Here is a 24,051-nt window from a genome sequence, read left to right on the forward strand (position 1 = left end):
TAAACACTCTCTGTTCATTCAGGAGGTATAATGTGCAGAATTAATGATTAGCGCTTAAACCAAAATTAGCCTACTTACTTTATTTGCCAGAATTAAAATATATCTTTTCTGGAGCCATGAAGTAGAAAGTCTCTTCACTTGAAATGGATCCCTTCAGTCTTATTTAATGAACCCCAATCCTGTTTCGACCTTAAATCTTCAGGGGAGGATATTCAAGCAGTCCAGACCAAGATTATTGTAGGAATGATCTACTCCACTCTGCCGCTTTGAGTTAACTCTGCGAGTGCAGAATGTCAATCTGTCATAACACCCTCCCACATAAATGTGTACAGCGAACAGCGAATGTAGACACACTGAGATGGTCATCTTGTTAAATTAAGTTATTAGCAAATAAAACCCCCAGTGCACTCATCTTGCATTGCTGACAGTGCACTAGCTGATTCCTCTTCCTTTACTCCTTTGTCTATTCTGTCTGAAGTATCAGTTCCCAGAGATGCGATATTGATTATTGATTTGTTTCCCCAAGCGCCATTTTCATCTGGTGGCGGAGGAACTATTAATATCACATCTGGCTCATTTAAATAAGTCGGTAACCGATAGCGACACAGGTAGAATTGCCTGGACAGAATGGGGAAATGGAACCTGGGATAAGCCTGGACTCTGAAGGCACGGGATTCAGAGGTTCTTTGATGATCGAACTCCTGCTTTTTTCCCCTCCTCTCCTCACACTCCCAGCTCCTTAGGCAGAGATAACGCCCAAAGAAGCTGTTCCAAAGCTTAGGGCTAACCTAGGGAATGGCTCTTCACAGCAGAACAGTGTAGCAGTTCAGTTCAACACCCTCCCCTCCCCACCCTAACACACACACATACACACACACACGCACACACGCACGTACGCACACACACACACACACACACACATTCTCCCCTGCTCACACAGAACTGATAGATTTCTCTTTTTCCTTAACCTCTCTTATGACACCTTGAAATTGCTTTTGCCAGTTAGAGTCCCTTTTTTGATGAATATTTAAAAGTGTAATGAATCTAATGTTATTATCAGCGTTTTTTCTTCGTTTTTTTCTTCTTTTTTTCAAAATCACATATGGATGTAAGAGCCTTGTACTGCTGTCTCATGGTGTCTCAGTTGCCATGTCAGCTGGTGAGAAATGACAGAAGGGGGGAAAGAAAGTAAAGAAAGAAAATCTCATCAGATGCACAGCAGACTGAGTTTCTTTGAACAGATACGTCAGTCAAGGGAAGCATGAAAATATTTAATTGAACTCAAGCAAATTAGTCAGGCATCCTCAGGGCACCTCTGGTTCTTGGGGGAGGGGGGAGGGGGGAGGGGTGGGGGTCCAGATGACATCCGTAGCATCAGAGCCCAGGAGACTGAACTGAAGCGATATATCGATTCCGGGCTTTTTGACGAATGTTGTAGATTGTACTGCGGTTATTGATTTGAGCATTGCTGTGGCCTTCAGGTATGGGATGCTGCAAAGCTGTCTCTTGTCCATCATGGATACGAATTCTTAACAGCTTGTGCACTAAGACCTAAGCTCTCTATCAATGTGACAGACCTAGTAGTAGCCTTCAGTCACATGTGATCTGTTCACTTAAACAGGCTAGGTATATTATGTACATAGATGTATAGTTCATTCTGCATGAAACAGCATAGTCTCAAAGGTATTTTTACACTTTTTTTAATTTATACAGCTTATATAATGTTACGAGTGACTGGCTTTTAGCCTATATGATTTGTATTAACATCACAACATGTTTTCAGACCTTTACTGTGACCTGCCTCTTCAAACAGCCGTTACCATCAGGTGTAGCCCCAAGTATTACCGCAGCCTACATTTTTCACAGACAACAGTATAGATTTAACACGTAATGTTCCCATCTTTGGGCGCTTTATCGGTGGTGCTGTGAAGACTAAGTATCACACACTGGGAGCGGGTTGTTAGAACCTCTCTGGCTGATCTCAAGCTGAGCAGTGGTGAGAGAGGCACAAATCACACGTTAACCAAGTCGAAAAGGTGACAGATGAAGCTTCCACGCTGCAAGCAGAGTTGTGTAACATGGTGGAGGGGGAGAGAGGCAGATCGCTAGCTGCACCTTTACACAGACTTTTGCACGGCTTCATCCTGACATAAGGAAACATATTCACAGATTTGTCATCACATTGTAATTTCATTGTACCGGTTTTGGCTAGCAAAATTATATTTCACTGAATTGCACAGAAGGGAGAGATATGTGTGCTATTGAGATTTTAGCAGTGTTATATATTATTGAATATGAACCATAACAAGTGACTCAGAATAATTTCTGTTGACCTGATGGAAGCCCGAGTTTAGTCGACTGAAATATGTGACACCAAGAACAGGGTTTGAATTGTAGACAAAAAATAGCCAACTGAAAATTACAATGAACCATATTCATAAAACTCTGCAGTAACCATATGATGCGATGCTAAATCTTCTTCATGGTAAGTCAAACTCCTTTGTTCCCCGTGTCACCATGGCGATGATTTCCCATTACTATGGCACCATTGTCTGCCATGTTTTTCAAGTCATGTAATGAAAATCAATATGTTAAAGAAGTATTCAGTAGCCCACTTCCGTGCGATGGTTATGGAAAACAAAATGGAAGTCACCTACCAAGACAGATAGCAGCCTTTAAAAATAAGTTCCACTATTGTAGGTCATGTTTCTCGTGACACACTCTCCCTGTCCAGGTCAGTCGTGTTTCCCTGCATGTCTGACAGGCCACTTTCACGTAATGGCTTTTGAATCGAAATCCAAGAGGGATAGGTGACCTCCGATGACCTTCTTACAAGGCAAGCTGGCCTAAAAAGCTTTGGCCATTTAAGGTGACCCGCTTTTATCGATAAGGATCTTGTCCTTATATAACAGTCCTTTGAAGTGACTTTTTCCCTAATAATTTAATAGGGCATAACTAATGTACTCTAATTTGTTCTAATTTAATTTGACTCTGAGGTTTTACTACACAAGATAAGACCATGGCCTCCCTTTTCCACATGGAACAGAACTGAGCTGGAGAGCATTCTTTTACTCAAAAGCCGATGTGGGATTTAGTGTGTGAGCATGGTGCTGTTTGTGGTCAGTCAGCCTATTCTATTCTACACCCATCGTGATACAGTATGTCACATGGTTTGGATGTACAGCATGCATTACAAATGATGGCTTTTGCTGGTGCACTGTACAGTTATTTCATATTCCTAGGTAATGGGTATATAATTGCAGGGTGTACAAACAGGACTTGGATATCTTGGCTTTTAAGGCTTTGGTCAGACCTCCAGCCCAAATCCGATTTGTGGCTTATCCAGAATGTATCCAGATTGATTTTCGAAAGTCTGGACAGCAAAAAAAAAACATGAAATACATTTTTTGCAAATCGGATACAAACCACATTTGGAGGTGGTTTGAAATGTGATTCCAATCGGATTTCTACAGATGCGTCTCTGTCCGGACGCTCTGACCACTGGAATCGGATTTTTGCATCTCACACAACAACAACGTCAAATCTAGAGTGACAGGAGTGCTGGAATTCATGCTGCAATTTGCACTGCGTCAAAGAGCTTACACTGATTGAAAAGAAAAGCACCAGAGAACTTACATTGATTGATTCATTGCTTCTTTTGAGAGGAGTGGAGGAGTGTTGACACGGCAGCATGGAGAACAACAGATACCAAAATAAATGGGCACTTTGGGGGAGGCTTCTGTGCAGGCAAAGCTGGAAGGAACCTATCGTAGTTACCGACGCCTACATTGTTACCACAGCAACCCATGCAGATAGGTAGGTGCTGTCTGGACTCACAAGTCTGATCTGATCACTTGCGAATAACAGTGCAGACAGTCATCTTAAAACATCTGATTTGAGAAACAAATCCGATTTGCATGCAGTCTGAACATAGCCTTATTCGTTCCCATGTTAATTATCTTTATATTACCACCAATTATCTGTTTAACTAGAGTCAGAGTACTAGGACCAGCTCATAACTGCCTGAGCACAGACAAATCACTGCTGTGCTTACAGGCTATTGTTGCACAGCACCAATATTACCTTGTAATTATACCATTAAGTATAAGTGTGTCTCTCTATCTGTGTGAGAGCAAATGTACCTATGTTATTTGTGCCCTAATCTCAGTCCGAAACCTACCACTAATCCTAGGCCCGTATTCACAAAGCGTCTTAAGGCTAAAAGTAGCTCCTAACTTGACGTTTTAGGAGAAACGCCCACAAGTAATGGGCCTGTCAGAAACCAAGTCAGTCACCAAGACCAACTCCCAAACGAACGGAAAACGTTTCAAATCTGACATTATACAGTGTTTTTTTTTCATAGCAGTCCAAATAAGACAGAGGTTAATTTGGACTTTGGTTGGTTAAATTAATAAATTAAGGATGTACCCAAATCATTCTATCATTCCACGTTACAATGTTTTAGAAAGGAGATTACTGAACAAATACTGTCGATCGTGAGGGAATAAATATGGATCTTGTAAGAGGTGCGATACGTCATCAACCACCCGAACGGCAACAACCCACTTAGTGCCGAAATGGAATTCAATGTAAAGTTTTATTGTACAAATAAATTAGCCTGTTCACACAAATGTGTCATCATACAGATGCATTTTGAAAACTGTGCGAAGATATTCTGTCTGTGGATAGTGGATTCCGTTATTATTTAATGTGTAGCCTGTCATTTATTTATTTTATTTTTCTTATTAATTAATGTATTTAATTTTTGTACTTTGAGGTAGGCTATGAAGTGCATGCCTACTAACCGGCACAGATATGTCACTCATCTTTCAATCTCTGAGGTCGTTGAAAGGAAGCTTGTGCAGGAGAAGTCAGCCATTGCTTTTGCTTAGTAACAGTTGGTTTCAGCAGCTTTGCGAATAGGATTTAGGAAAAAACTTTTAGTGTGACTTAGGAGTATTCTTAGTGGTAAGATAAAATGCTTTGTGAATACGGGCCATAGTATATCTAAGTACATAGTATCAAAGTGCTGTCACTGTCATTATATTATACGACTACACATGAAAACCCCTGTCAAATGTGCCTAGGGTAAATGTCAATGTTGGGTGTGGTGGTCATTGTGTGGTATCTGTGGGGAATATGCTGTTCCTCTGAAACTCACCGTGAGTATTGTGACCCTCTTCCTCATCTATTCAGCGCTGATTAGCAAGGAGGCTTCCTTCATTTGTCTGTGCTGAGTGTAGGATACTTCAAGTTCAAGGACATTTTTACCTCATATGGGTGTATCATTCATCCATCCTCACAACGTAGTTCATATAATTAGGCCATGCTTGACTGTTTGTGGGTGACCTTAGCACAGAGTAGCATAATCATTATTATGAATTCATTAATTAATCAATCAATTAATTAATTATTTCAAGATTGTCATATATCTGAATAAATGGCCACATTTAAATATGCCAGTCACCCACCATGTATAACCACAATATTTCAATTCTGGAAGTCAGTTAAGATCTCTCAAAATGTAGTGCAGTCATAAAATTACAACCCAGTCAGACAACAATTGCATAGAACACTTACTGACAAGTGTCTCAACTTGCATAATAAAACTTTGAATCTGATTGAATCTCAGGCAAACTGCAAGGTGTTGGTATTGTTCTCATTGGATGTCTGCTCATTCATCCAGAAGATTGCCACTGGTGCTGTCCACTGCTTTAATAGTAACTGTGAGTCTTTAGGAGGACGAGCATCTGTTTGTTATAATGAGCTCTTATAAAAATGCCTATTCTGTAATTGCTGGCGGAAAGCTCTGTGCTAACATAATTAAAAACGTTAAAGGACCCTTAATCTCAGACCAGTTTACATGGTACATTATTCAGATTATTGATCATCACACGGTTGGCTTCTTCAACATTGAATTAAGCTCATTCTATTCATGCAGCCAATGACAAGATGAAGCACCATCACCCAAAATGATTTCCAAAGGCCTTCGGTTAGAGCTATGGGGGCAATTATTAAAGAAATTCACCATTGCCTGAAAAGCCTCGCTAAATGTCAGAGTGAAATATGTATGTTCAGTGCAAAATAGCATCAAGTCATCAGAGAAGCTGGCCCATTTGTTTATGATAGAGGTGTACAGAGACGTCATTATCTATATCTGTATCTGTTTAATCAACAAAATGGCCTCTGTATTTGTATAGAAGACCTGAAGTGGGTGTGGTCACGTTAAATTGGGCAAATAATGTATTTTCTGACCTAATATTCATCCATTCAAAGCATCATATTGATTTAATATTGGCATATAATTATTTATGAAATATATTTACACATCCTTATACTGTACTTTTCATCTTGAACTAAACTAAGTTTTATGAACTGTCTGAACCCCCCTCCCCTCCTCCTTTAGCTGGGGGACATGGGGAAAACTGAAAAATAATGTTTTATAAATCGAAAGATTCGGTTTTGCATTGGAAATAGAAGCGCTTTACAGGAAAGAAATATCCTTCAATTGAAGGAAATAATATAATCTATAATCTCAGGTTATGTTTTAGAGGTTGAGTTTACTACTCTGTTTAAACAACCATGGAATACTTGGGTGTTAGAGGACGGCAAGTCAAATTTGCATACATACAGAATGTTATACCAGATGTATATTTGTCGAGAAATGAACTTATCTTCAAATACAAGGTAAAACAGTTATTTTTTTTAATGGAGGAAATGGAGGAAACTAATGGAAACACACAGTTAAAAAACTATAGCTTCTAAGCTTCATTTTGAAGGATAGCTTGCGGGGGGTTGAAAGAAATCCAGCTGCCACACCAGGCTTTTGTCTTGATAGCTCCCGCACATGATGCCTCCTCCTCCTCCCTGATGTTGAGAGTTTCCCTGAGCGATAGCCGCGAACGGTCAACTCTCACCCTGCTGCCTGCTGTGTCTACCACCGACTCGGTGGGGGTGTCTACAGAATATAGCGATCACTTTTCAATAATATGTAGTCAATGAAACTAGTTAGTGAAATCAAAGTCCTATGTTGCAAACAGAATGGGCATTTTTATCTTTTTACCATAAACAATGATGTGAATCAATTTGAACACAATGGCTGATGCACAAACACGTCAGTCATAGAGCTGACTAATAACGAGTAACAAAAGAGATGTATTTCCATCACATTATTTGTGCCTCCCTGAATAATGTTTTCTGATTTGGGTACATTCTTAATTTATTAATTAAACCAATTAAAGTCCAAATTAACCTCTGTCTTATTTGGACTGCTATGGAAAAAAAACACACTGTATAATGTCAGATTTGAAATGTGATAATTGTTTAGTGTGAGCGGGTGATCCACATTTGAAATAGGATTGTTTCATTAGTAAGCATCAATATGAAAACTTAAATATCCAATTCAGTTACATATCAATTATCAGTATACATATCAATCATCAAATGCACTATGGCATGACACAAAGGATGTACTAAAGAGGGGGTAGTGTTTTCACAAACTTCTGTTGTTCATGCATATTTACTCCTCCACTGGCTAGATCATTCCCAAATTCCCAGAGTGTTCAACAATATGACCCCCAACTGATCGAACAAAGTATAGAAAACATTTGACTTTGTAACAGATTGAAACACCCCCCAAAAAGCACCATCATTGCCACAGACTGTTCAAAGGCACACTCCTCTCCCTCTCAGTTTTCTTAGCATTGAGGGCTTTTTTTTATTATTATTATACAGTGCAATGTTTTTCTTTCTCTCCCTAGGGTGTTCTTCTTTTTTCCTCTCCCTCTCCCTCTCCCTTGCTCTTTTTACTGTGAAACAGTGTGTCATTGAATCAGTAGGGTTTTTTTCTCCCCTCCCCCCCTCCCCCCCTCAGCTCTGTCTCTTCATGGTGGGTAGCACTCAAGGACTCTCTCTTACCTGTTGTTTGCCTACTCTGTCATTCCAAGACTCTTTACAATAACAGTTATTTTACGCCCAGCACAACGCTGGCTCTGAAATCACGTCCGTACTGCATGGGACCGGAGTGGAGGCAGTATACGCTATATTTCATTTCACCTCTGTGCGTTTGAATTAGATTGCTCATTTCGGGACAAATTGGCTCCAGTGGACTGAGAATTAATCTTATAGATTTTCACTGCTGCTTTTCCCTTTCACACCCTGTTTATGATTTAATCAGACGATGATTGTGTGGCGAGCGCTAGTGTCAGTTCCAGCTTTATGCCTGCGCTCTGAGATGAGATTAGTCTCTGTGTTCGTTTTTTTGTCAAGCTGTCTTTATTGCACAGATGTCTACACCCTCCATTTTTGTTTGGTATGTATGTAGAGGTACATCCAGGGTGTAACAGCAGAGAAACAGAAGTATTTAAACATTTTGCATTGGAGTGAATCCCATATACCAGTAAACAAACAAAAACACACACACACACACACACATCCATCAGTCATGATGAACCAGCTCTTTATAGGTCAAGGTGAATGGGTCACGCTGGCACCCATTAGATGGTAAATGCTGTTTGATGAGTATATGAGAGGTATTGACCTATGGATTTCCTGTCCATTGAAAACATCTAATAATGGCCATCAAGTCACTCAAATGTCCAGTGAACATGACCTTAAAATAAGTATGGAAAACTTTGGACATTATGTTGTTGCATAATATTTAAAGGTGACCTCTTTCTTTTTGCTAAATGTGTCTTGAAAATGGTATTTGACTAGTCCAAGAGGGGCACAGACACACTGGGCGTACAAAGTCATACATTTTCATGTTACATATTTTCCTTTAAATATTACGGGTGCTAAAGATTTATAGGACCAGAAATCTTTACAAGTAAGATGTCCGATTGAAATGAAGAATAAGATTCATGCACATGATTATGTCCGTAAAACGAAGGGTTATGTAAGAATGATAGGCAGAGAAACAGATATTTAGAAAGGCGTTTGAGATTGAGATGGCACTTAAATGTCATGTCCATTGGGTGCGGTGTAGCCGATTTTAAAATGATAGTTAAGTGCCGTTAGAGCCATATCGTTACCTCCTCTGCACCACAGACGACACTCGTAGATCTGAAGTGACAAGATTTTCTCATTGTTTGATGCAGCAATTTCAGTTTGTTAACTTTGCTGGCTGACTGTCAATTTGGTTCTCGCTGTGAAATGATCCACCCTGCAGAGATGCTCCATTTCTTTTAGCTTTTCGCTCCCTGGGTCCTCTGTGTGTGTCAAGACTCGAAGATGCGATGCAATTTTGACAAATTGAGTTACTCTCGATTAGAGTTCACAGATTATAAGCAAAGACTATTTCTCGCTCTCAGTCAGTCTCACCAGGAAGAAGTGCTAAATTGGCAAACACCAGGAAAAAGCAATCATTACATACCCCCCAAAAAATGAAAGTTTGCACAAGTAGAGGATTTAAAAATTAGTGTCAATTTTCCAACTCCAGGGAGACAGGACAGCACACAACGCAGTGTCACCGTAGGGGAAAAACGTTTTTCTGCCTCTTTTGTCTTCCCACTCCTTTCTTCTCAGTAAAGGCCATCTGAAAACGGATGGGGGAAATTGCATCTCTCTCTATGACATTCTTATTCATGAACTTCATTACATGACATTGCGTGCTGGAGTTTCCCCTGGTGGCAGGCCAAGTCAAATGGTAATTTAATTGTCTCTGGAACCCGTTTTCTTTTTCAATTTTTTTTTTGTTTCAAAATCTTTTGAAAGCCCATCCTCTCCTCAAATAACAGGGTCTGTTTGTGTTACCTGCAGCTCAGTGTTTTAGAACTCAACATTGCTGATTGTGGGCTTCCTACATTAATGACTATTGAATAATTAAACCCATCGGCGGAGACGTTTGCTCCCGACGGACTTGATTAGAGTTGAGGGAGGGTGCAGGAAATAATTAAACAAATTCGGGAAAGTGCCTTTCGCCTGAGTGTTTCGTCTTTCAGGCCTTACGTAGCATCCTAAAACATTTTAAGTACCCATCCTCTTCCTCACCACACACACACACACACACACACACACATAGCATCCTAAAACATTTTAAATGTACTCATTTGACAGCATAGCTCTGCGTTGTGAGTAAACAGTGTGTGAGATTGAGTCTGTCTTCTGAAATTAAGCCATTTGTATTACAACTGCACTTGCTTCCAGTGTGTTCGCAAGCAAAGCCTGAATTCTGCTGCTGTCTTCTTGCAGCCAAGGACTTCTGCTGGCTGTTTATGTCATTTACTCTCATTTCACATTTATGTATGATTGTTTGGAGTGCCGTGTTTTATTTCCCCTTTTACATTGACTGTAAAGACACCTGCTTTTCGATGTCATTAACTCCATTGAGAGGAAGTGCCGTTCCTTCACCAGGTCGCAAGGTTTGAGAGTTTTTCAGAGTGGTGCAAATCAACGGCTCCATAGGCACGCACAGGGGTGCTTTTTAGCCTTTTATCATCAGCGGGTTTCATTCGTTGGAGCCTCCCACAGCAGTATTTCTCAATAATGAGCTTGTCGACAGCAGATGAGCTATGATTCCTGGAATTAAAATGGCATTTTTCACTTTGATCATGCCAGCTTTGCAAGCAGCACTAAAATAATATCTGCCATCTTACATTAAACTAGCGGTCTCTCTCTCTCTCTCTCTTACTCTCTCTTCTCTTGTTCTCTGCCTCTTTTATTCTTTTTCTCCTCTTTGTGTGTCTCTCGCGTTCTCTCTTTGCCCCTCGAACTGCTTTCCAGGAGGCATCATTTAATTCAAAATAATGAAGATATCTAGTGGCACACTTGTGGTAAACAGCCTCTCTGTAGTGTTGCTCAGAACAAGTTGTTCATTATATTTGAGGAGCATTGTAAGTCAGATCATAAACAAGATTTTTTTTCTCCTTATTTACTTGTCGGCAATTACTTGTCTGCATTTACATGTCTGCTTGCTCTCTCCAGAGCACAATTTAAAGTCCGCATCTGATGTGTATCTTCTGAAAACTACTTGCTCAGGACCACTTGACAAACATTTTCTGTCAGAAACTGCTAGATAAATGCTAGCACAGGCCTTAGTGACAGCAAACATAAATTTTTCCCCCATCCTTGTTGAGTCACTAGGTCCTGGGGCTTCTCTCAAACTCTAGAAAACAAATGTCTCCCATTGGTTGCAGCTGGAGCCACAGCGCCTGAAGTGACTGCTTTGGCTGATCTCCACACCACAGAAAGAGAGAATATGCACCCCCTTAAAAAAAACTGATGATGTTACTTCTCCTTATATGGCCAAAGGTTAAACACAAGCAAAGCTTAATCATAATGGTATTTCATTTTAGTTCAAATTTGCATTATTTTTGTGTCTCATTTTGCTCTGAGAGTGCATGATGTTTTTAGGGCCTATTTGAAGCCCTTATCAGTATAAGTATAATTTGTGTGGAACTAGAGGCTAATAAAGAAGGGGATGCTGTTTTTCCCTTTCATTATAATTCGCCCACCCGCCTGCTCATGAACAGCGGATGGCATTTAACGGCGGCGTCACCCCCCCACCCACTGCAGCGGACACTCATCGTTGATGATGCTGACATTTTGGGAGTGCCAGCTGATACCGGGGCCGATGCTTGGTGCCGTGGGGTGGCGTGGTGTGGCATTGCGTGCCAACTTCGTGTCCCAGCCTTCACTCAACAGGTAGAGCCAGATGAGATGGGTGACGGTGGTGGAGTTTAAGCTAATATGCCATCGCCGCCCGAGAATTAAGTGGCAACAAGAAAATAAACAAACGTGAAATATATCACCCTCTCGTAGCGCCACCGGGGTGGATGTTTAATTAATGTGAGTTATTACCGCACCTGAGTGCCTGCTGAGGCAAGTGTTGGGGGGGGACTCTGAAGAAGCTAGGGTCTGGACACAAAGGAGGCTAATTAATAGCGCTTTTGGCTCAGTAAGCTTGTGTTTGTCTCTCCGCTCTCTCTCTTTCTCTCTCTCCACAGTCATCTCTTTGGTTTTGTGTTTTGGGTGCCTCCCTGAAGGCCCTTGCTGTGATTTAGAGGGGCGGTGGCTCAGTGGCTAAATTAATATTTGCATTAGGGGTTTGCGTGTATGTGTGACTTGTTCCATCACAACAAGAGCCACTTTAACACAAGGGGCACTTTCACCACTTGTACTTAGACAAGGGGGGAGCAGTTTTTGACTGTTTACCATCCCCCATCACTACCACCCCACCCCACCCACCCCCCCCACACCGCCCGACGGACCGCACAGCAGCAGGCTGCATTAATGCACTGCCGGAGGCCTGTCCAACACTGCGCTGGCCTTTCCAACTAAGTGCCAGAGAGAGTGGTGCTGTGGATGCAGATGCAGATGAAATTGATGAATTACTTTCACTTGAAGAAACATCTGAAAACTGTTCTCATTGTTTCCCTCTGTTGGGTATACTCTTATAGGTTTACTTGTTGGCATTTGATGTATTGTGGTATCATTTTACATTTACATGTTAGCTGATATGGTTTCCTGAAGTCAGGAAGCCAGTTCAATGATGCAGTAGCAACATCAACATCCCACATCTTTATCCACTGAAAATAATAGAATAGGAAAATAGAAAATAGAGAGAGAAACCTTGTGGATGAAATGGACTTGCATGAGTTTATTTACTATGTGGCTGTGGATCTTGGGTGTTTGTCATAACCTTGCAATTGCATGGGGATATAGTTTTTCATCTCTCATCCCACTCAAAAATTGTCCGGTCTCATTTTTTCTGTTTTCTTATGGAAACATTATGGCTTATGGGCTGTGCATTTTTTTTTGTGAGAGATAACAGACAGAAATGAGATTGGATTAGATTAAACTTTATTGTCATTGTGCAATTGTGCCCCCCCCCGAATCCTTGCAGAAATATTTACTCTTGGCCACAATCTAAATGAAAATCTCAGCTAGCATTGATTGCTGTTAGTTTGGAGATGAGAATGGTGTGGCGGAATGAGAGTGGCCTGTTCTGTCAGCATCCCAGTGACACCTCTCTGGCCCCATCACTTGGCTGCAAACTGCCCTATCTCGCCAGCCCAATTGTGCAGCGCCTCAACTCAAACACAGGCTTTGACATCTAGCTGGGCAACATGTGTACTCATGCAGTGGGCTGTGTGAGATCTTCCCCAGGGACTGGGGAGGGAGAGTAGGGCCCTTGTTTGACGGCAACATGGGCTGGCAGAAATGATAGCACATGTGCACCGCTGCACAACAATGGATGTGGTGCAGAGCGAGGGGTAAAGGTGTGGTCAAAGGCACTAAGTGGGAAAAGCCAGGCTGAAGTTAATTAGTGAAAGGTTTGGTTAAAGCCGACCCATAGCAATGTTGAGGAATCCCTTTAAACTGAATGCATCAGATGAGATTACTGTGTAAGGTGACAATATTGCCATGGGTTCTGGACAGTGTTCGCCAGGAGCACTAGCACAAGGAATAAACCATAGTGCTTCTTCTGTTGTTCAAAACAATTCAATTCGTTGACACACAATTGTTCCTGCTCATACTTGTTTTAAAATGTCCTAGCCTCTAGGTCAGCACTATTTTCTACGGAAATAAAAGTTTTCGGATGTAAACCTGGGTTTTCTTAGTAGGCTACTTTCAGTCCTTTCCCCAATAGCATAGCCTACGTACGGTGTGGTGATGCGAATGATCTTAAGCTTTTATTGCAACAGCATATTAGGTTCATCTCGGGTAACTATTCAACGTTAATTAAATTAAAATGTTATCAGAGACAGACATTTTTACATTTAGCAGACGCTTTTATCCAAAGCGACTTACATATGTGTGACTTACAATGTATACACATTTTACATTTACACTGATGGCACACTGCACATCAGGAGCAATTAGGGGTTCAGTGTCTTGCTCAAGGACGCTTCGACAGGGAATCGAACTAGCAACCTTCTGATTCTCTAAACGACTTCTCTACCTCCTGTACCACTGTCGACAGAGAAAGAACCTGATGTGTAGAACAGCAGAGCAGCAGAGACCAGTAGCCTACATGAATGGATAATGCATAAGATACAAGAGGTCGCAAGCTATGTTGATGAACTTGAACACCGGGACCAACCTGAATGCAATCTCTTTCATATTCTGTTGTGGCCAAGAAAAGAGATATTTTGTGGAAAATGGTTTGGTTTGCATTTCTTCTACTGCCTTAGTCTAATTAGACTACAATGTGTAAACAGAAATAACAAATGTTGCTATTGTGTATTTACATCATGGATGACTTTTGTTTACTGCCTACTGGCATTTAATTCAAATTAGACTTCCTCTTCCCACCCGCTCAAGTCTTTCAAGGGGTTTAACCTTTTACAACAATTTTTTTTTTCTTTATTAAAAGCCTGTCAGAATATTTATTAACTTAGAGGAAATAAATGAATTACAATAACCCATAACAAAGATTTGCTCCTGCTTCCTTGCTAATACAGATACAGAAATATGTAAGCATAATGCACCATTCTTACAATAAAGGGAACGTGATATTTTTTGCCAGATAGATAAATCAGACTTGGGCAGTGATGGTTTGCGACTGGCGCATTCAAATGTTCCTTATCTGAGAAGAATATGTCGTCACAGCTATAGCCAAACTCCACGCCTCGGCAGAAGGTTTAATTTATCACTAATCTGCCCCGGTGGAATAGGCCACTTCAGCCAGCCATTTTCACCGTCAAACCGGGGCCCTGGTAGCTTTTTGATTGACAGGTACACAGCTGTATAGGGACCCAGATTAGACTGTGGATCCCTAAGGCTCATCTGACAGAGAGGGATTAGGTGACGTCCCAGACGGCGACCCATTTTGAAAGGGATGTCTTCATTTCAAACGTTAGGCAGCACTCCGCCCCCGTATCCACACATATATTACGATATAACGTCTGCAGACAACAGGGGTGAAATGTGAACTGAGCGTGGGTGGGGACAGTAGACACTGAGGTGGGAACAGCTACAGAGTGAATGGCATTTGACCCAACTCAAACCAACCCCTTGAAATGCAGAGGTTAGAGGTGGGTGTTGGAGGAAAAGCCAGTAGGTATAGGGTGTGGCCTTGTCAGAGTTCAATGAGTTGTCCAGATGTCTCATCATGTAAGTGTCATGTTTGGCCCCGCATGTCTACTTTAGTGCAGTGTTAACAACTAACTCCATGTGTAATTCCTTTTGAGGACGTTTCTCCTAGACATCTATTCCTGATCAGGATTTCTGTAGTCACCCTGTGCAGTTGACATATTCAACATCTATAGAGATGCAACATGGTCAAGAGTTCACGCTTCCAAGATGTGTAATATCTTTTATTATGTTCTCATGGAGATCTGTCTGAAACCTAGACATGGAGTAGAAAGCACAAATTCCATTAGTAATGTTTATTCTACTGTTATTGATGAGTCATGCCCCCACTTGAGGAAATGACACAGCAAAGCGAAGGCTTTGGCTATGTGGCTTCCTGCCCCAGTCTGTGCCTTGCCCTCTTTCACACTCTGTCATCTTTGAAAAAATGACACAGTCTGCTGGGGATGACATACCGCACACACCACCACAGCACTTCAGCCTAACCTTTTAGCGGTAAAGGGCGACTGTCGCTGAACGGCAGGGTCAGTCTTTAACGGGGCTGGGGTTTCCAGCTGCGACTCCCTCTCACCGAGGGAAACAAGTTTGCCCTCCCCCCATGCTGAGCTGAGGAAGAACGAGGAGCTGACGGCTAAATCAATAGTGGCGGATCAAAGAGGCGCACCTCTGAACACTCCTGTCGTAATGGCGGGCTAGCATTAGCATGAACGCTAGCGTTAGAGATTGCTACTTCAGAGCCTGCTTTCATCTCGTCTCCTTCTCCTTCTCCTGCCTCAGCAGAGCTGGCCCTCACCGCAGGTGTTTTTAGTAGCCTGTCCGAGAATCCTCTCAAACATTTTCGCTCTGTAGCATTTGCTCGCTCGCTCTTTAATTAAAGTCAAGGAGACGTGTCTGGGCTTGTCAAAACTTTCATACTGGTGAAAGACTGTGTCGGATCTTTTAAGTTATTAGCACTTTCAGTTTTTGCTCAGTGTGCTGTTTCAGTGGCAGTCAGCCATGTTGTACTTGCCTCAGCCATGGCAACTGCATCTGAGATCACATGCTGTGAAATGCTGATGGAGTCGTATATGGGCTTCAAGTTGTCATACCCAACACCACTGTAGTTCTTTTCATGTCAAAGCAATTCCTCAGTCCTTCCTCTGATTGATTGTGTTAACTGTTTGTGTCACTCCTCATGGCGTTTTGTGTCATCCCTATCATTTTCCAGTAAAGTAAAATTATACATAATTGTGTTATATGAATATACAATTTTTGCGTATGACAAACACTGTAATGATCACTGTAGTGATGATAACAATGACAGATCGGTTCTGAGATGGGTGGAAACAGTGAAAACATTTCACTTTGATTCACAATGGTGTTCTAAATTAATTTCACAATGATTCCCAGTGGTGTTCTAAATTAATTTCACTATGCTTCACAATGGTGTTCTAAATTAATTTCACTATGATTCACAATGGTGTTCTAAATTCATTTCACAATGATTCCCAGTGGTGTTCTAAATTCATTTCACTATGATTCACAATGGTGTTCTAAATTCATTTCACTATGCTTCACAATGGTGTTCTAAACCTTGAGTTTTTATGTTTGCCTCCTACTGTGCAGAGCGGTTAACCAAGTGTGTGTATGTTTACATCTGTGTCTGTGTGTGTTTGTGGAATGGAAAGAAAAAATGTAATTCCACATGCAGTTATTATGTGTGTGTTTGTGTATGCGAGACAGAATATGTGTCTGTACGGAGGAAGAATTGTATGTGTGTGTGTGTGTGTCTGTGTGTGTGTGAATGGTGCATTTATTCAAGTGGTCACACAGCCTGCACACTCGCCCTGTCTCACCCACTTGCTCTGCCTGCTTGTGTTTTCTAGGGGAAAAACACTGGCCGGTGCGGTCGCAGAGCCACCATGGTAGGAATGGCTATTATATGTCCCGTAGTTGAGTGTCCCTCCTTTCTCTCTCTCTCTCTCTCTCTCTCTCTCTCTCTCTCTCTGGCCTCTAGCTCTTGTCTGTGTTTGTGGTGGACATGTTCAAGTCTGTGTATCCATGCCTCGCCCATACAGACTTGTGGTGATATTTCATCTTTTTTTGTTTGAATTGTTATTTATTTATTTATTTTTTACCGGTCATCCAAAACCAAACCTTCTTCTCCTACATGGCCTCTCACATTTGTAGCTTGTCTTTCTGTTCCTCTGGAGTACCCCTGTGTTTGGCCTCATCTGTTCGAGAAGACTTGACTGTATGCTAGGCAGGGATAAAGGCAGCTTTGAATGATGTTACTTCTTATTTATTCGAGAAGACATCAGTTAAAACTGTGCTTATCCTTGTTAGCAACATGAGGATGCTTTCTCCTGAAGTGAAGATCTTCAGCCCTCAGCTCTTGAAGGACAACGTCTGAAATGTCATCAACTGGCTTCAAGAGGCAGGGTGGGGTTTTTTATTTCTGAGAAATGTATCACTCAAAGACATTGTAACACGGTTAATATGTAAGGGATAATCCAAGACTATGTGTGCGCTATAGGATTATCACACACAATGTGGCGTGAAGTGGCACACCTAGGAGTGGATTATCCCGCTTATACCATGGTCACTCACCAAGATCAATTAATAATTATTTTGAATGTTTGAGACTTGTCATTAAAGGTTAATGTTGCAACGGTTTCCCATTCCCATGGCAACACTTTTTGAGAAGCTGAAGATTCCTTGCTAGTTCTTCTCACCGCTGGGTTAGAGTTAGAGACGTTTCAACATTTTGAGAATTGAGTGTTTTAGAGAATGGGCTGTTTAGTGCTCTTGTCAGGCTGCTATGTGAGCACGTTTCAGTGGTCACACAGGTTGCTTTGCTTCTATGTGACCAGCACATTGTCAACGGTGATGAACCCTGACTGCCAGCACAGTAACTACTTTTTAATGCACACCTCCCAACTTATCAGAACTGACCATTCACCCAGGCAATGGTTTATTGTACAAATGTATATCCGATAACACTGCTGGTGTTGGCTGCAAGAGAAATGTCAAAGGTATGACGTGACACGTACATGAACCCATTTCTCTGTGCATGAGACGTTGACATAAGAGTAGATTAATGTTAATAGTCAGCTGCCTCCAGTAACAACACAGGGGTCAGTCTGGCGGAGGTATAGGTCAGTGGCTATGCTATTGGTAAATGAGTGGCGTTCACCCTGCTTGGCCCTATAAGATTGTTCAAATAGCATGTCAGAGAACCTCTCAGGTTGTATTTGTCAGTGCATTCAATCGCTAACAGCGTTTGGCTAGAGTATTATATACACATCAGCCTACTTTAACCCCAGTGGTCTTTATTCACTGTCTATAAGTCAGCGAGGGAAAGCCTTTGCGGCTCAAGGACTTGATCGCGTTTTTTTTTTTAACACAAGCTCACAAGCCCATTCCTTAGCATTTAGCTCTTGAGTGTGTGTGTGTGTGTGTGTGTAGACTTGGATAACATCTTCTCCAACATGCCCATGTGTTTCAGCTGGATCAGTTACAACAGCACCCGCGCACCGATAAAATACACAGATTCCACTGACCCAAAATGTCAGCCGGGCCCAGGGCCGCAAATCCTCCCTGCAGTTTTCCTCGTTTCTTTTTTTTCCTGCCAGATAGCTTCGCCCCTACAAAATAAATGCTAATGCTCTTTGTCAGCTTTTAAATGCCATCCCCCCAGCCCGGCCCACGCCTCCCTGGCTCTGCGGCAGGTTGGTGGAGAAGGGCAAGCCAGCTGCGTGCCCACTGTCAACACTCCTGATGGGGCAGACCCTGTGGGGACCACTGGGCCTCAATCCAGTCACACACACACACACACAGCACACTGGTTTGGTAATTAAATGGCATGGTCCTTTACTTGTTTATTTATTTATTAAGCTTTTAAAGGTGGAAGGGGCAAACAGGAGGGAGGGATGGAGGAAAGAATCGAACCAGTGAACAAGGATCTGTGAGGTCTCGGATCAGGCTTAGTTTTCTTTCATTATCTTCCTCTTTTTTTTTCTCTCTACCACACTTGCTTTCTTTCGTTTTCTCCTCCCTCTCTTTCTTCTTTCTCTTCAATCCTTTCCCCTCTTTGCAGCAGGCAATAGTGCTCGAGCGCTCTGGGCTTTTCATTAAGTCTTGCACCGCCACCCACAGACTGCCTGCCTGCCTTTGCTCGCCCCATCTTGACAGTTTGTTTATTTAATTTGGTAGGGGTGGGGAGAATTTCACACTTGGACATAAAATATGGAGTACCAATCTCTCTTTCTCTTTCTTTCTTTTTTTTTGGTCAATTTGTGTGTTAGCATTTGATTTGATATGGATAAGAATGTTAACGAATCTCGGGACACAGATTCATGGGCTGCACTGCAGTCTCTGGGGAGACGGTATGTGTGTTGCAGCTATTTCCCGACAACACTTTGAAACCCAGGGGGTGACGTCAGGCAACTCAAGACTGGAGGCTACACAGCTGTTCTCGCAAATGTTCTCTGATGACCTTGTTTGTTTGTTTCCACCATTTTTTTTCTTCAAGGGATTACAGATTGGGAAGGATGTTGTTTATGGGAGTTTATGGGTAGTTTTCAAAGAAAGTGGAACTTCTCATTATTTTTGACAAATTGGCTTTCATTGGCACTGCCATGTTGTTATCTTACACCATGATCTAATGATATGCTTCTGACATGATAGGGTTGTATAGAAAATCAGGGGAAATAATTCATGCTTATATGGAGGTTGTTTCCCTGCAGTGTGCCTCAGCATAATTGATGAAAATTGCATGTTTTCCTAAATAGCCGTTTAAGTGTTACTTTGTTGCATGAAGAATGGGGATGTTGATTAAACCTTTTGTTAACCTCCTAGTCCTACACTCAAGAACAAACAAACGTACTTGCCAACAAAATCATGACCTTTTTTATATATATATACATGCCGGTGAATGTCCCTTTTACTTTTAAAATGCCCTTATCTGAAACAGCTTTGATGATACTCAAATCAGGGGTTTTAGGGTGCATCAGCCACACACATACTGTTTCACATGTATAGGTAGATATGTATAGATATATAGGTATAGATATGTATAGATATATAGGTGTTGTTATGGTGGTATTCAAAAATGTTAGGTCTTTGGCTTTGCAGGCACTTGTTATTAGTCTGTGAATGTTATTGAACTTTCCCTGTTCATCCACATTTGATCACAAACAAACATTTCCATGGGCACCCCTCTGGGGTAACGGAGGAATCTGCCCACAGAATCCTTGATGACATATACACCTGCTGTGCATGTGTGACAGGGGTCCCAATGTTACCACCAGAGTTACTTGTTTTTTAAATATTCGGATATATTCTTACTTGTTGTTGTTGTATTATTTACTTGTAAATATGGAGGAGAAATGTCAGAATACTGAATCACTGGTGCCATCTGGATATTACTATGCAGACGGGCATGGGTGGTGTTGGCAGGACGCGTCAGGTGTGAAATAGAGCTATGTGCAATCTGTGGATTAGTTGGGCATTGGAGGTTTCACTGCTGCTTTGGAGCCTCGTTGGAACAAATACCCTCATGCCCACTTCAAAGCTCAGTCGCTGAATAAACATCTGTATGATCTGGGTGGAAATACAACAACAGCAACAACAACAACAAAGTTGCTCTCAACTTGACACCCCATTCTGTCTGACAACAATCGCAACGAGCAATCAAAATTCCTAGATCCTCAAAACCAATACATATTAGTTTCTCCAAATGCGTTTTTCAACGTTTTGATCAGAGGCATCAGAGAACAAATTACATCAGGTTTCCACCTGTATTCACTTAAACCTCTCTTTTGTTCATGTGATAGAAAAATCATGAATGTTTTCCTTTAGCTCCAAGCCTGAGAGCATTAAAACTGGAAAGGAAAAAGGTAGTGTTTGCTATCAGCTTAGTCAATGCGCTGTGTACTTGTTCGTTTATTTGTTTTGCATTATTCTTTTGCTTTCAAATAAAATCCACGCCTCCCTGAAATACTTTAAGCAAATACTCACAAAAAGAAATAGCTTTGGGACACAATCAGTAAATCGCCCTGTAGCATCAGCAGCGGGACACCAAATCAAACCTCGACCAGTCTTTGGAGGTATTCAAAACAAAATATTTCTCTCTGCCAACTCACTTCCTTTCATGGTCCTTCACTCTCTTCCTCCATCCCACTCCCTGCTTCATCCCCAGCAGTTGATTCAGTAAGTGGATGTGTGATTTGCTATGTTGGCCTTACAGAGGACAACACAGCACTTTGGTGTGACTTCCTGAGAAAACAAAACCTTGGGCTATGAGAGGAGATTTAGTTAACTGTCTCTCAAAAAGCAGCTAATTGGCCCCCAGATTAAGCCAGGATCATTGAACTGGACGATGCTCCATATTAATTAGAAGCCTGAGTTGAAAGCAAAGAGCCTTGAATCCATCCAGCCTTTCATGGTGGTTAGGTCTAAGCATTAAACGCTTACATTCTCACTGTGTGGTGGCCGCCTAAATTGTCAGGAACTACACTGCATCATCTCCTAATCTCATTTAGAGTTGAGGGCTTTATGCCTGTGTTAACTATTTGATGAAATTAAGCAATTTCTGTCGCAGTGCAGTACTAGTTCATCTTATTCCTGTGTGTTTTCTGTTAATGGTGTGTTTGTTTTGGCATATTGAGTTAGCTAATGAATCAACACCATTCTGCAGAAATCAGAGTGGGGACAAAGTCATTGTTTGGCAAGAATCAAGTAAGGCCTAACGGGCAAATCCCAAATCAAGGATTACCAAATCCAAAGTAAAGTCTAAATGCTTAACCTTACATTTCAAGTGCTAATACTTGAATACTGACTTTACATTGTATCCTAAGTCATGCTAATAAAGCAACTTGATTTGAGTGGGTGAGTACGTGAGGTGTGTGTGGGCGAATGAGTGAATGAGTGAAGCGAGCAAGTTGCTTTTACAGTATGGATATCAGGGTAAGCATACAACTAGCTCAGGATGAAACATTACTTTTACAAAAAAAATCGAATTGGACAAAAGTGTGTCAGGCATTTGTGTGCATTGAGGATGTAGCATGAGGCAATCTTGCTGTTTACAACAATGCAGTCTTTGAAACTGAATGCACTAACCTGAGGAACCATTTTCTTGTCTGAGTGCCAATGCCTCTCTCTGCTGTGCCCACAACGTCATCGGTGTTCATAGTAGGCTTCACTGAAGTGTGAACAAAAGTATCAGGAAATAGCTGCATACTTTTTTCATAATATAAATGTTAAATATTTTAACCTTTGAAATATATCAAGTCATTACAAGTCAAAGAGATGAATAATCAAGTCATGGGTAATACATTCAAAGTTGAGTTGCAAGTCATTTTCAATTTTGTCGAGTCGAGTCTGAAGTCATGAAAATCGTGACTCGATTCTGACTCGAGTCCAAGTCATGTGACTCGAGTCCACACGTCTGACGGAAAGTCAAACACTTGGCGTGTAATCACAAAGCAGGCAAAGTAAAGCAAAATGTGTGAGCAATATTTAATCAATGATGCCTTTAGCCTTTAGCCTTCAACTCACACATTTCTCACCATTTCCAACTGCTTTCGTGAGTCCTTACGCCGCATAACAAATGGAAATGGCACTATAGCCGGTTGGTATAATATATTTTTAAACAGACTCAACAGCAACCCTTTCCAAAAAACCCTTGGCACGCTTGACTAGGCTCACTTTGAACCCTCCTCCATTTATCACGAGGTCCTCGCGGTGTCATCTTTGCCAGCTCAAAATGGCCACCGTTCATCATCCTTCACCACACAGTGGACTTAATGAAAGGGCCCTGCTGCACTATGTCAAAGCTACTTCAGAGCCAAAAGTGCAGCCACCGCCGCTCCATCGCTGACCCCACTCCACCCCCACCCCCACCCCCCCGAACCCGACAGCAGCTGTGTCAGCCTCCCACCGAATGGCCACATGTTAGCTCGCCCGCCCGACACTGGACGTGACAGATGACAGCGCCATTCATTTCCCAGTGACTGAAGGGGTTCAAAGACGCCCTGGAACAGTGCAGGATATATGAGGTTTCAGCAGCTGAATGATGGTGCTGGAAGTGTTTCAAAGCAGACAAATGCAGTTGCTGCCTCCCAAATAAAGCGTGATTGGATTTGAGAGGGCCGCTAGGGATTTCATTAGAGTTCCACTGCAATGCAAGATTAGTTGTGCCCATTTGGATGTAGTGACAGCATGTTAAGAGTGAGCATAGCCTAGCACTGACTGAAAGAAATCACAATGGCCATGCTGAGTTGTGTCAAAGCTAAAATAATACTAAAAAATATTGTCTGTGGTGAGTTTTGTGCATAAATGTTTGTGAGCAGAAGTGCACACCAAGGCAATACTCTTTGTACGGTGTGCACCTACACATATCTATAGGATGTAGGAATCAACAAGTGTAACAATGTATGAGTTGATGAATGCAAGAAATTGTCAAATGACTGTTGTTATAGTATATGATGAGCTGGTTATTATTTACTCAATGTGACATGTATCTTATCTGAAAACAATACATCAGATTTTCTTTTTCCTCATTCTGTTTTCCAGCTCATTTAGTAATATAGTTCCATTTGAGTTACCATGACAACCAAACCATTTCCTCGTGACATTGTGGTCTTGTCATGTGACCCCTTTGTTGTTTTATTACCCGTTATGTCATGGGTGTAGAGTTAGCCGCCGTCTGGGCTGTCTCGTTAGTTTATCGATATGCTTCACCACGACCTCTCATTGCTTCTCCTACAGGCGCCCACCAGCACAACTACAACCACGTGGGTCTTAGTAGCCCAACACGAACACCTAAAAATGGTAAGACCAGACATAACCGCCATCGGACAGTGATGTGACTGAGTACTAACCCCGGCGCTAAGCTTGTGAAGCAGAGTGCCAAGCTTTGACACCCTTCCTCAAACTAATGGAGACCTCACCTATAATTCTAACGGTTTCTTCTGACAACAAAAAGCTAATTTAGCTGCCAACGTCTCTTGTATGATTCAGATGACGCAAATC

The 24,051-nt window shown here is 41.8% G+C and overlaps 1 protein-coding gene across 5 annotated transcripts in view; it reads left to right on the forward strand.

Annotated features, from left to right (window-relative positions):
- The window catches only part of LOC105888778 (protein shisa-6), a 54,179-nt gene that overhangs the window by 21,152 nt on the left and 8,976 nt on the right, over window positions 1–24,051 (forward strand). For 3 of the 5 annotated variants that reach the window (XM_031560818.2, XM_031560817.2, XM_031560819.2), the window contains exons 5-6: window positions 16,902–16,940; window positions 23,788–23,850. The exons of 1 other annotated variant lie outside the window; for it this stretch is intronic. In XM_031560818.2, coding sequence (XP_031416678.1) covers window positions 16,902–16,940; window positions 23,788–23,850 — 102 coding nt within the window. The remainder of the gene's footprint in view (window positions 1–16,901; window positions 16,941–23,787; window positions 23,851–24,051) is intronic. One more of the 5 variants, XM_031560820.2, reaches the window with a different exon arrangement.

Source organism: Clupea harengus, chromosome 23 (assembly GCF_900700415.2).
Source record: "Clupea harengus chromosome 23, Ch_v2.0.2, whole genome shotgun sequence".
Classification (NCBI taxonomy): Eukaryota; Metazoa; Chordata; class Actinopteri; order Clupeiformes; family Clupeidae; genus Clupea; species Clupea harengus.